Source organism: Stenella coeruleoalba (genome assembly GCF_951394435.1).
Source record: "Stenella coeruleoalba genome assembly, chromosome: 8".
In the NCBI taxonomy this organism is placed as follows: Eukaryota; Metazoa; Chordata; class Mammalia; order Artiodactyla; family Delphinidae; genus Stenella; species Stenella coeruleoalba.
The window spans coordinates 5353060-5365543 of record NC_137154.1 but is presented as its reverse complement, the minus strand read 5'-3'; the positions used below and the strand labels follow the sequence as shown (position 1 = coordinate 5365543).

Sequence of the window (12484 nt, the reverse complement as noted above, 5' to 3'; positions counted from 1 at the left end):
ACCCACCCAAAGTTCACAGTCGAGGGGACTTCACTTTTGGGGGCCAAATACCTGCAGGGTGAACAAGTGAGTGGTGAAAGCTGCTCAAAGATGCTTTATTGTCAGAGAAATAGAGACGGGCGAGGGGGCTTGGTGGACGAGTGGGGGTGGAGGGGAGGGCAGGCAAGGGCATTGCACACAGGCCGGGGCAGGGAGGAGAGGATGAGGGTCCCAGCTGGAGGCGAGGGGCTCCGGGAACACACTGGCAGGCAGTGGCTCTGGTGCCAAGTCCTGTCTGCTGCCTCCAGCTTCTGTATAGGCTCAGCGAGACATCATTCGCACAAACTCTGCCAGGACAAAGCCAACGTTTTCTGGTCTGCTCTCTGGACTCCCCAGGAGTGAGGCTAATATACTGGCCTTGAGGTGGGAGGGAGTGTGGTCAAGACAGGGCATGCAAGGGAGTCCCCTGAATCTGGTAGGGAATAGGCCAGGAAGAGGGGCTTCATCTTACAGGGAAAAAAAACCAAATCTTGTAACTGAACCTATTTTCCTCTTTGCTTTGGCTGCTAGGAAGCCAGGAACACTCTGGGGCCTACCTTGGAGAATTTCTACACACTGATTTTCCTTGGCTTCCTATTCTTATTTAATCCTTTTTTCCCTCTTTTGGGAATGAAGCATAGAGAAAGAGCTGGGTTCTGGGTAGGCTGCCCGCATTCAGATCTTGACTCCATCCACTTCTTTTGCTAAGCACTCACGCTTCCCTAAGAACCGACTTTCTTCTCCTGCTTATGGGGATAAGAGTTCCTTCCTCCCGGGTTTTCGTGATGATTACCTAGGAGAGGACACAGGCGTGCTTAGCACAGCGCCTGGCACACACGGATTAAGGCTCTTCCTCCGTTAAAACCCTCCCAGGGCGAGCGGTCCTGAGCTTGGTGAGCGGTGGACGGTACCTTCAAAGTCGACCAGGCCGTCCCCGTTGAGGTCAATGTCATGGAAGATCTCGTCCACCTCCCGCTGGCTGAGCCGCTCTCCCAGCAGGGCCTTCAGGGCCGCCCGGAGTTCACCCAAGCTGATGCAGCCGTCCCTGTTGGTGTCGAACTGTGGCGGCGTTGGTTGCGGCATCAGGTCACAGACCCAACCGTTCATTCGGGCAGCCCCTCACTCACAACAGACAAGCAGCCCCGCCCCCTCCAGCCCCGGTGACCCCACCTCCCGGAAGGCGTCCCGCAGCTCCCTGACGCCAATCATGTCCGCAGTCTCCGCCAGCAGCTTGGGGCCCATCAGCTCCAGAAAGTCGTCAAAGTCCACCTTCCCGCCACCTGGGGGCCACGCCCATCAGAGACCTGGGACCATCAGAGACCCCTGCCCAGCCCTGGCGCCCTCTGCCTTTTGTCCTTCCCTTCTGGCCTGTGTCCCTCTCCCCTGCCCCACTAAATGGGCCTTTCCCTCCCTCTGGGTCTCACAGGCTGGGTTATCTGTGTCTCCTGAGGGCTTTTCTTAATTTTTCTGAAGAGTTCAGTTGGGTTCAAGTCCTGGCTCCAATGATCTGACTTTGTGACCTTAAGCAAGTCACTTAACCTTTCAGAGACTCAGTGTGGAGAATTTCTACACACTGATTTTCCTTGGCTTCCTATTCTTATTTAATCCTGTTTTCCCTCTTTTGGGAATGAAGCATAGAGAAAGAGCTGGGTTCTGGGTAGGCTGCCCGCATTCAGATCTTGGCTCCAATCACTTCCTTTGCTGAGCACCCACGCTTCCCTAAGAACCGACTTTCTTCTCCTTATGGGGATAATAAGAGTTCTGCCCTCATCTAAAAAGTGGGCATGATGGTCCTTGACTCACCCACATCCTAGGGGATGGTGAGATTCTCTGGAGGCAGAGAGCTTGCCTTGAGAATGACCAAGGTCCCGAGCTCTGGGGGCCAACCTGTGTAGACACCTCTGTTCCCTGGGCTGCCCAGCTGCCCTGGCCATGGGCGTGGCCTCTGGAGAACTGGGGGTGGGGCAGGTCTCAGGCACATACTGATTTGCTGTGAAATCTCGATGAGCTCCATCTCCGTGGGCATGTAGCCCATTGTCCGCATGCAGGCTCCCAGCTCTCCGTAGCCGATATAGCCGTCCCGGTCTCGGTCAAACTCCTGGAAGGCGGCCTGCAGCTCTGCCAGGCAGGGCAGAGTCAGTCCTTCCCCCACGTCACCCTGGACCCCATCCTGGATTGGACCTTCTCCCCTTGGTCCAATCATTTCCTCTTTCTAAACACCCATTTCTCTTTGCTGCCTCAGGGCCTTTGTACATGCTATTCCTTTAATTCATTCTGCAAATATTTAAGGAACATCTGCTATGTGCCAAGCTCTGCTCTAGGTACTGGGAATATGGCAATGAAGAAAGAAAAAAAAGGAAAGAAAGAAAGAAAGAAAGAAAGAAAGAAAGAAAGAAAGAAAGAAAGAAAGAAAGAAAGAAAGAGAGGGAGGGAGGGAGGGAGGGAGGGAGGGAGGGAGGGAGGAAGGAAGGAAGGGAGAGGGAGAAACAAATCCTTGACCTCATGGAGCTCACATTCTGGACACTCTCCCCTCCTCTTTGGTCCTTAAGTCACCTAATCAAGGAGGTCTTCCCTCTCAGTTCAGTCCCCTCTGGCCCATTTGTTCACTTCCTTGAGAGCACTTAGCACCATTTGTACTTGTAGTTGACTTATTGACGTCTGACTCCAGAGGACACAGGCCATATCTGTCCAGTTTGTCACGTTTCCCAGTGCTCAGCACTGGGCCAGGCACACAGTGGGCACCCAGGAAGTGTTCGCTGAATGAACAAATAAAAAAAGGGGACCGTGACCCACCTGGCAAGTGGGACCAGGGAACTGACAGCTGGGGGTTCTCTCAACCCCTCCCTGCTCAGTCTTGTCCCCATATTCTCGCACGGATCCCCTGCGGCCTTCCTGGTCCTCCTGGAGCCTGCTCAGGCCCCCACCCAATGCCCCGCACTCCAGAAATTCTAGTTCTTTCCCCAACCCTTTACCTTCAATCTCCTCTGGCCGCAGCTCCCGATCCTGAGGGGACACAGAGGGGTTAAGAATTCCCTGGACCCCCCAGGCACCTGCATCCCTTCCTTCTTGTCCTTTGGGGCCCCCTACAACATGCAGGCACAGGACCAGCAGCGACACTGCTCCGACCCATTCCTCCCACCATTCCTGTTGATGGACCTGGGCACCTGGCCCCTCTTCCCTGTTCCCCGTGCCCACCCTCCTCTAGGGCCGGAGCTCCATTAGCCAGAGATGGATCTGGGGTTGGGCAGAACCTTGGGCTTGGCCATGGGGGCCTCAGTGTCAGCATATGTCCCTCTTGTTCTCTCTGTCCCTCTCCTGGAAGCCCTGTCCCCTCCCTGACCATCCTCTTGGTGGCTGTCTCTGCCATTTCTCTGGATTGCTCTCGGCCCCCTCTTCTTTCTTTCCTGGCGTGTTTCCCTGGGTCTCCCCCGTGTTTGATCCCATGTCTGTTTCTCCACTCCTCTCTGCCCCTTACACCCCTGGGTCTGTGTGCTTTGCTCTGAGATCCCCACTCAATCCTCTCCCTCCACTCAAGGAGAAGGTAGGCACGGGCGGCAGGCAGGTGGTGACCGTACATACGAGCTGGGTGGCGGCGATGCTGGGCTGCAGGAAGACGCAGGCAGGCCCCAGCAGGCTACTGAGTACGGAGTAGCAGCCCTGAACACCCGGCCCAGGGCTCCTCTGCTCCTTGGGGCTGGGGCCCAGGCCATGGCGGGACCCCCTTGGTGGGGAGCCAGGCCACTGCCAGCAGTCCTGCAGCAGAGCCGGCCATGAGCTGGGACAGTGACCCCTCTCCCCCCTCCCTCACCAGCCTCTCCCGTCGTTAGAACCCAGCACAGAACAGTGGACCCTCACCATCAGCAACACTCTATGCTGGAAGGGTCCACCCCCTCACTGTTCAGTTGGGCAAACCGAGGCCCAGAAAAGGCAAGAGACTTGGCCACGGTCACTCAGAAAGCCAATGGCAGAGTGAGACCCTGAGCTCATGTGCTGAGTCTCCCAGGCCAGGACTGACTAGCAGAGGGCAAGGGTGGCAGCAGGGATGGGGCAGTCGAGTGGGCAGCTGGGGGCCCTGACGAGCTTTGGCAGGGGAAGCCCAGTGGCCTACAGGAGCCAAGACCAGGATGGGCCAGAGTCTGGGGGCTGCCAGGGAAAATCTCTGTCTAGGGTGGTGGGAACCCACCCCTCCATCCCCCAGCTGCACTGTAACCCCAGCTCAGCCTCTCACAGGGCTCTGCACCACCACCCCCCACCAGAACCTTTCAGGGTCCAGCCAGCCTCCTGGCCTTGGCTTTCCCCCTTGACACTCCTACCTTAGGCCCCCGGTGTTGGGGCCGCTTGGCAGAGTTTCCCATGGGTCCTTGAACCATGCCAGGCCTGGAGTCCCGGAGGTGGCCCAGGGCTGGGCCTCAGAGGATGCTGTGGGCTCCCCCCAGCCCCCAGCCACTCCCAGTGAGAGTCTGGGAGCACTGCAGGGGATTTTCCTAGGGTTTTGTGGGGAGATTGGGCATGGGTGGGCAGGCGGGGAGCCTTGGGCACAGGGGCTTGGGTCCTAATCTGGGATTATCTCTGAGCATCTCTGCTGGTGAGGGGGGCCACTCGGGGCATAAGGCCCCCCTGGAAGGCACAACCTCCCCATGCTCACTCCTGAGGGTCTTCCAGACACTCCCTCTCCAGGACCCTCTCCCCCCACCACTACCCCTAATCTCTTCTAGTCAGGAGAGATTTAATGTCTTCAGAAGCAGGGCCCGGACCTGGGAGGAGGAAACCAGGTGGCTTCTGTGCTAGAGCAGGCTGGGTCATCTCTCCCCAGAACAGCAGACCCAGGAAGGCCCTGGCCCTCCCTGTCGGACCCTTGCTCTCACCCCAGAGCATCCACCCAGCCAGCCTGCTCGGCACACCTGCCTGGACCTGCCCCCTGCCCCTTGTACTTGGGCAAGGAGCCGAGGGCAGCTGACTTTGGGCTCTGTGGGCTGGAAGCAGGCCTCAGTGAGGGCAGAGGTGGGGAGGGATGCCAGCCTCCCTCCTGGGCAGCTGAGTGACTGCTGCCCCCTCTGTCACTGTGCACGTCCGAGGTCCCCTCCCTGGGCTCAGCCCTGGGTTGGCCCAGTGGGCCACGGTTGGGGTGTGGCATCCCCACTGTTCCCTCACGACCCCCCAGCTGAGGATGGCTCCGCACCCCGGCCCCCTTTACCTGCCCGTAGGCGGCCTGCACCTGGGTCTCCAGCTCCTGGAGGAGCACCCGCCGTCTGGTGGCTGCTGGGTTGGCAGGGGCCTGGCTAGGCCCTGGAGTGCCCTCGGAGGGGCTGGGGTCCCCCGTGGGGAGGCTGCCATCTGCCGGGCCCTGGGGAAGGGCCATGGAGACAAGGGCTTGGCACCTCCTGCTGGCTGCGGAAGGACAGCTTAGTGGGCAGCTGTGGGTGTGGTCCCCACAGGGTCCCTGCTACTCTTCTCCCTGTTCCTCGCTCCGCGGGCTGATGGCCCCCAGGTCCTCCAAGGCTCCTGTCTTTCCTAGCTCCCCAGGCCCCTCACACAGCCCCTCCCTGAAATCCTAGCCTTCCCCTGAGCCGCCGCCCTCATGCTGGCCACAGGCTGCGCCCCGGGGCCCCTCCGCATCACACCGGCCTCTCTGGTTCCTGGGCTCTGCGTCTCCCCACATCCTCTTCCACCTCTGATTCTGTGTTGTTCTCTGCCCCCCTCTGTCCTCTCTGCTCCATGGGTGTCTCTCTTTGTCCGTCTCACCTGCCCTCCCCTCTCCACCCCCTGCCCTCTGTTGACAATCTGTCCAGCTGTGTCTCTGTGGGTCTCTCTGCCCACTCATGCCCCATTTCTTTGTCACTTCCCTCCCTCTGTTGTGTGAGACTATTTCTCACATTGGTCTGTCTTTCTGTCTGTCCATCCTTGCCCTTCCTATTCTCCCCACCATCTCCCTTCCCAAGAAGGCTCCTGGATTCTGGAAAGACCATCCCCCCCAAGTCCTGCCCCAGACCTCCCCCCTTCTCCCCACCCAGAGCCCCGGGGTACCTCTGCACCTCCCACTTAGCTTCTGCCAACCTCGTAGGCCAGGCAGCCCGCCGTGGCCTCTTGTGCCCCCTTGTTATGCCCCGGCCCACTTACCGCGCAGCTGCCTGCCCCTCACCTCTCCGAATGAGGTCAGTCGTCCTGCCCCGGCCCCGCTCCAGGCCCCTCATGATTTATTCACCTGCCCCCCGCATCAACCTTTGTCCAAGGGAACCAGATCCCACCAGGCACCTGCCATCTGAGCTGGTGGCTCTGGCCTCTTTCGGCCACTCACGGCCATCCATTCACGTATTTCTTTTGCAAACATCCGAGGTCTGCCGGGATCCAGCCCCGGGCCGGCTGCTGGGGCCACATGACAGACCCCGTCTGCCCTGAAGGGGATCTTCCCAGACCAGGGCTCAAACCTGTGTACCCTGCACTGGCAGGCGGATTCTTAACCATTGCGCCACCAGGGAAGTCCCGAGAGGTGGCTGTTTTGATGGACTGCTGGTCTAATGTTTGGTTGTTGGATGGCTGAACGATTGGGTAGATGGGTGTATGGATGGACAGATAGATAGGTGGAGGTGGGTAGATGGCTGGGTGGATGGACTGCTGGTGTAGGTCTTTACAGTCTTCATTCAAAGAGTCCATTAGGCTGGAGACCATATCTTATCTATTTCAGTGTCTCCCATGATGTCCAGCCCACTCATTGCTGAGACACACTAATTAATGTGTGAATAAAGACTTTTTCTTTATTCACCTATCCACCCAGGAAGTGGGGGCTTCCCTGGCGGTCCAGTGGTTAAGACTCTGCGCTTCCAATGCAGGGGGCTCGGGTTCGATCCCTGGTCGGGAAACTAAGATCCCACACGCTGCACAGCACAGCCAAAAAAATAAATAAATAAAAATAAAAACAAAACCCAATAAGAATTTCTAAAAAAAAAAGATGTGTCTATTTATCTCCTCCTACTCTGAGCTGAGCTGTGATTGCTCTGATGGCAAACGACGTCTCCTTCTCTACTCCGTTCCCTACAAGCCAAACCCAGGTTTGGCACCTGGTAAACACCATACACAGATCCACATTGAGACACCACTTCACACTCACCAGGACAGCTAGAGTGAAAACAGACAGACAATCACAACAGGTGAGGATGTGGAAGCTGGAACCTTCACATGCTGCTGTTGGGTTTATAAAATGGTGCCGCCACTTTGGGAAAGAGTCTGGCAGCTCCTCAGAATGCGTTACGGTATGACTCAGCAACTTCAGTCCTCGGTACATACCCAAGGGAATTGAAAACGTCAGTGCACACAAAAATTTGTACGCAAATGTATACAGCAGTGTTACTCATAGTCAAACAACGAAACAATCCAAATGTTCATCAGTGTATAAATGGGTATGAAAAATGTGTCTATCCAACCAATGGAATATTATTTGGCCATAAAAACGAATGAGGTACTGACACGTGCTATAACACAGATGAAGCTTGCAGACACTCTGCTAAGTGAAAGCAGCCAGACGCGAAAGGCCACAGAGTGTACGATTCCATTTACATGAAAAATCCAGAAGGGGCAAATCCACAGGGACAAAACAGGTTAGTGGTTGTCAAGGGATGGGGGAGTGGGGTTGAGGAGTGATGGCTAATGGGCACCGGGTTTCTTTTCGGGGTGATGAAAACGTTCTGAAATTAGTGGTGATGACTGCACAACACTGAATATACTAAAACCCACAGAATGTACCCTTTATAAGGGTGAATTTTATGTAGCAATAAAGCACTTATAGATATTTTAAAACCCACCAAAGACAGGTGCTGATATATATGTGGACTGGAGGTGGGGGATGGACACAGCGAGGTGTCTGCTCCATTTGGCTTCTCAAGCTGTGCTTCTGGGCCCCAGAGCAGGAGGCCATAGGGTGGCCACAGAGCTAGACCACAGGCTGGGCCGGTGGAGCCAGAGGGCTGTGGGTAAAAGCAGTCACTGAAACACCACAGCACAGCGTCAAGCCAGCCTGGCGGACAGCTTCTCCAGGGGACCCGAGGAGTATCATAGCTGGAGGGTGTGTGAGCTGGCAGGAGGCCGGCCCGCTGGATGGCAGGGTGTCTCCCACGCTCCCAGGTCTGGGATGCTGGTGCACAAAAGGAGCGCATGCGTGCTCCAGGCCAGAGCAGGTGGTGGAAACTTTCTGAACCTTGGTGTCCTCTTCTGCATAATGGGAACAGGAATCCCTCCCTCCCTCCCTCCCTCCCAGGGTGTGATGGAGATGACGTGAAACCATTTATACAAAAGCTCTTTGTAAGCTGCTAAGTGCTGGGTAGATGTTACTCCAGCTGTGAGTCAGGGATAGATCCTGGCTCCTGGGCCACCTCCCCCATGCCCTCCCAGCCCCAGGCAGCTGTGGGCTCCAATGAGGCTAAGAAGTGTTCCTGATGAACTGCGTTTGGTGTTTTCCCATGATTGCGGTGGATACTTCTATGCCTGGACACCTTCCTCTTTCCTCGTGGCTCTGACAGGAAAGCCAGGCTGAGACGGGCCAGGCTCAGTCAGGTCCCAGTTCCCAAGGAGGACCGCACCCTGCCCCCCCCCCCCCGCCCCTCTGGTACCAGGAAGGGGCAGCCAGAAGAGGGCTGTGGGTGCAGAGGGGACCGCAGGGAGACAGGAACGGGCTCTGCCTGGAAGGACGCAGCCGTCCCAGGTCCAGGAGGTCCTGCTCATTCGTCTGTCTCTTTCCAGCTGCCGTATCCCCAGGCTCAGGCTGTATTTGAAGAGTACGGAGCACTTCGACTCAGTCAAAAAACGGTTTGGAGACTACAAGGCCTTGCAGAAGAAAGAATGAGGGTTAAAAGTGAGGCCCCTGAAGCCAACCAGACCTGTTTCCTAGCTGTGTGACCTTGGGAAAGTCGATCTGTGCTTCAGTTCCCTCCTCTGTAAGATGGGATCTGAACAGGACCAAGTCTTAGGGTTGTAATATGTGTAAAGTTCTCGAGGCAGCCCTCAGTCCCTAAGGGTTTGCTATTATTATCAAGGAGAGAGGATGCGGAAATGGGTGTTTATTGAAATAAACACCATTCAAGCAAAAACCATTTATGAAGCACCTACTGTGCGCTGGTGCTGGGGTGCTCAGTCCTGGCCCTCTGGGGGCCCTGAGGATGCTGTGTGTTCGGGGGCGGTGAGCAGGTGTAGCGACTGTGCTGCTAAGTGTGGGTGCCTCTCGTAAAGCCACTACGCGTCAGGCAGGGTGCACCCCTGCAGAGGGCTGGTGCGCCCCTCCAGCCCTGCTTCACCACACCCACACCTCGCCAAGATCGAGATCCGCTCGGTGGTGACTTGGCGGATTCCTGGGGTGGGGCTCGGGGTGGAGCAGGACCTTAAATACGAGGCCTGCGGGTCCTCCCCACTTCCTGCCGCACTTGCACTCCGCGCCGTCAGTGAGTACGGGCTGGACCGGGTGGGGGGAGGGGCCGGCTGAGACACCCCCTCTCCTAGCAGTCCGACCCCCAGACTGCCTGCCTGCGGGGGTCCTCCTTCATCGTCCTGTCTGTCTGTCTCTCCTAGTGCCGCCCTACACCATCGTCTACTTCCCGACCCGAGGTGCGGTCGCTGCTCCTTTAGGAGGGCGAAGGGCACAGACAGGGGCCCCAGCAGGACCTCCAGTCTGGACAGCCCGCGGCGGAGGCGGAGGCGGACGCTGAGACGGAGGCGGGACCCCCCCGGGGGGCGGGGCCGGGATCTCGGGCTCGGGCCTCATCCTCTCTGGGGCCAAGGGCGGGGCGCTCTATCCATCGTCTCTGGTCCCTTCCTGGGGCGCTGTGGGCTGGGTCAGCCTCCCTGTCCTCCCCCCGCCCCCAGCAAGACACCCCGGGGGCTCCACCCTTTCTCCACGGTCCATCTGCTCCGCAGCAGGCTCGGAGCCTAGAGTTTGTCCTGTCCCTGAGTCCAGTTCCCATACTCCTGACTTCCCCAGGGCGCTGCGAGGCTGGGGTCTCTGCCCATCCCCACACCCCGTCCTCCCCTCCCCCAGGGCGCTGCGAGGCCCTGCGCATGCTGCTGGCCGACCAGGGCCAGAGCTGGAAGGAGGAGGTGGTGACCAAGGAGTCCTGGTTGCAGGGCCCACTCAAGGCCTCCTGTGTGAGTGACTGTGCTGAGGCAGCATTTGGGCCTTTACGGGGCAGCACAAGGGTGCGGGGCAGCTGAGCTCAGCGTCCCTCACCGAGCCCTTCTCCCTCCCAGCTGTACGGGCAGCTCCCCAAGTTCCAGGATGGAGACCTCATTCTGTACCAGTCCAATGCCATCCTGCGACACCTGGGCCGCTCCTTTGGTGAGTCCTGAGGTCGAAGGCAGCCCAGTCCAGAAAAGCACCTGAAGGGTCCCGCCAAGATGTCCTGGGGCCCGAGTTGCTGCCACCGGTCCTGTGGCTGGAGGGCAGGCCACATGGCCCAAGAGGAAGGGGCAGGGCCTGGGTTAGGAGGGCTCTGGGTTATAGGGCTGGGGCTGCCGGTCCCCCCGGGCAGGGACCATACAGGTCTGGCTACCCTCTAGCCAGTCAGCACCACATGGGTTCACTGTGCCTGTTTCCCGGATGACAGCTCAGAGGCAGCCACCAGCCGCCCCGTGTGTGCTGCTATAGGCTAGAGCCACTGTGGGTGTGCCCAGGAGCTTCAGAGTAGACCTCCTGCCCGTTTCTTCCTGCTCTGGCCTCACCTGAATCTGGAAAACCCATGCACACAGTGAGCAGGCCTGTGGCCTGTTTCAAGGGTGGCGGGAATGTGACTTAGGGAGGTGGCTGCCTCTTCATTGGCTATCTTGGTGGGGAGGGGGGTGTCCCAGGAGGACAGAAGACCAGTGGGATGAGCCAGGCCCAGGCCCACCCTAACTTCTGCAGCCCCAGGGTGAGAGGACAGAGGCCTCCAGCCGCGGCCTGCTTCCCCGTCTCTCGCCTCACGCTCTCCTGCACTCCAAGGGACACACCAGTCTGCAGAGCCAAGTGCTGTCCAGGCCCCGCAAGCGGCCACTCCTCTGGCCTAGGGAAGCATGATCAGAGGCTTGGCCCACACTTGCAGGGGGACAACCTGGAGGAAGGGCTTGGGGCGATGTGGGCAGGGAATTTCTGACTCCCAGGGACCCAGGGTGTGGTCTCAAAGACAAGCGTGGGCTTCTGCTGGGTGTGTTCCTTGGGCTCGTGGAGATGGGAGCAGCAGAGTTGGGCAAAGATGACCCTCCAATGCAGGGGACCTGGTTTCCCAGCCCTGAGGCCTGCAGGCTTCTGGGGGAGAGGGGAGCAGCGGGGCCCCAGCCTGGACAGAACCTGACCCTCTGCCTGGCCGCTGACCCAGGGCTCTACGGCAAAGACCAGCGAGAGGCGGCGCTGGTGGACATGGTGAATGACGGTGTGGAGGACCTCCGCAGGCACTGCAGCCGCATCATTCATCGCGGCCACGTGAGCAGGCCGGGCTTGCACTCAGGGCCGGCGCTGGGGGGCCGCCCGGGCCGCCACGGGCAGCGCTCCCTTTCACAGGAGGAGGACAAGGCCCAGTATGTTCTGGAGCTGCCGGGGCACCTGAAGCCTTTTGAGAGCCTGCTGTCCCAGAACCGAGGGGGCCAGGCCTTCATCGTGGGCGACCAGGTGAGTGCTGGGTCCAGCCCGTTGTAGGTCCATTTCTCAGAAGGGCAAACTGAGACCAGAGCAGGGACCTGACTGGTTCACTGGAGTAGTCAGAGTTCTGACCCCCAGTAGCCCCCCTCTCTCTTGACCCCATTCAAACCCCCTCCCGCCCCCTGTCCTGCAGATCTCCTTCGCAGACTACAACCTGCTGGACCTGCTGCTGAGTCACCAGGTCCTGGTCCCCGGCTGCCTGGACTCCTTCCCCCTGCTCTCAGCCTACGTGGCCCGCCTCAGCGCCCGGCCCAAGCTGCAGGCCTTCCTGGCCTCCCCGGAGCACGTGAACCGCCCCGTCTTTGGAAGCCGCAAGATATGAACCCGCTTGGCCTCCCCTGGCAGACGGGCTGCCCTTGGGACCAATAAACACGGTGAGAGGAAAGCTGTGCTGTGCTCACTGAGGGACCGGGTGGCCACAGGGGGCCCTCTGCCCCTTCCCAGGCTGCGTCTCGGAAGGTGAGGGCTGGGCTGGGTCCTGGAAAAGCCGCAGGTCCCCAGAGCTGCCGGGAGACAAAGAGGAGTTCCAAGTCCAGAGAGGAAGATGAGATCCCAAACCTCAAAGATCTACCCTGGACAACTTCTTGCAGGAGGGGGTTGACCCCCCCCCCCCAGGGGTACTCATGGCTATGGCAACCTGGGAACCATCTCCATCTGGGAGGAGGGCCGCCGTGTAGGGAACAGACAGTCCCTGACGTCTGTGGGATGAGTTCTGGTCGTCCGCCACAGGCAGGGCGCTTGGTCTCTGCACACTCAGGTGCTGTGCACACGTGCCGCTTGGGAGTGACATGCACGCTCGGGTGTTTCACCCGAGTG

At 58.9% G+C, this 12484-nt stretch overlaps 2 protein-coding genes across 4 annotated transcripts; one reads left to right on the top strand and one right to left on the bottom strand.

The window, feature by feature from the left end:
• Nucleotides 1–300: 300 nt before the first annotated feature.
• On the bottom strand, nt 301–5377 carry CABP2 (calcium binding protein 2; the record flags this gene model as incomplete). 3 transcript variants are annotated; one of them, XM_079929329.1, is made up of 7 exons in its annotated part: nt 301–326; nt 930–1077; nt 1189–1298; nt 2002–2136; nt 2991–3021; nt 3598–3771; nt 4332–4519. In XM_079929329.1, 7 exons carry the CDS (start codon nt 4386–4388, stop codon nt 301–303), a joined length of 681 nt encoding a protein of 226 aa, XP_079785455.1. The 3 variants fall into 3 exon arrangements, with proteins under 3 accessions (XP_079785455.1, XP_079785456.1, XP_079785457.1); XM_079929330.1 differs by lacking the exons at nt 3598–3771; nt 4332–4519 and adding an exon at nt 5213–5377; XM_079929331.1 differs by lacking the exon at nt 3598–3771.
• Nucleotides 5378–9517: 4140 nt separating this feature from the next.
• LOC307190880 (glutathione S-transferase P-like) lies at nt 9518–12257 on the top strand. The gene is made up of 5 exons (XM_079930373.1): nt 9518–9606; nt 10037–10143; nt 10246–10333; nt 11349–11638; nt 11802–12257. The coding sequence occupies exons 2-5, from the start codon at nt 10057–10059 to the stop codon at nt 11988–11990; spliced, it is 654 nt and encodes a 217-aa protein (XP_079786499.1). The 5' UTR covers nt 9518–9606; nt 10037–10056; the 3' UTR covers nt 11991–12257.
• The last annotated feature ends 227 nt before the right edge of the window (nt 12258–12484 follow it).

Bases quoted from the DNA above. Each gene is read 5' to 3' on its own strand.
- LOC307190880 (XM_079930373.1), top strand. From the start codon at position 10,057: ATGCTGCTGGCCGACCAGGGCCAGAGCTGGAAGGAGGAGGTGGTGACC. The intron at 10,334-11,348 runs GTGAGTCCTGAG...CCGCTGACCCAG, and splicing joins ACACCTGGGCCGCTCCTTTG to GGCTCTACGGCAAAGACCAG. The intron at 11,639-11,801 runs GTGAGTGCTGGG...CCTGTCCTGCAG, and splicing joins CCTTCATCGTGGGCGACCAG to ATCTCCTTCGCAGACTACAA.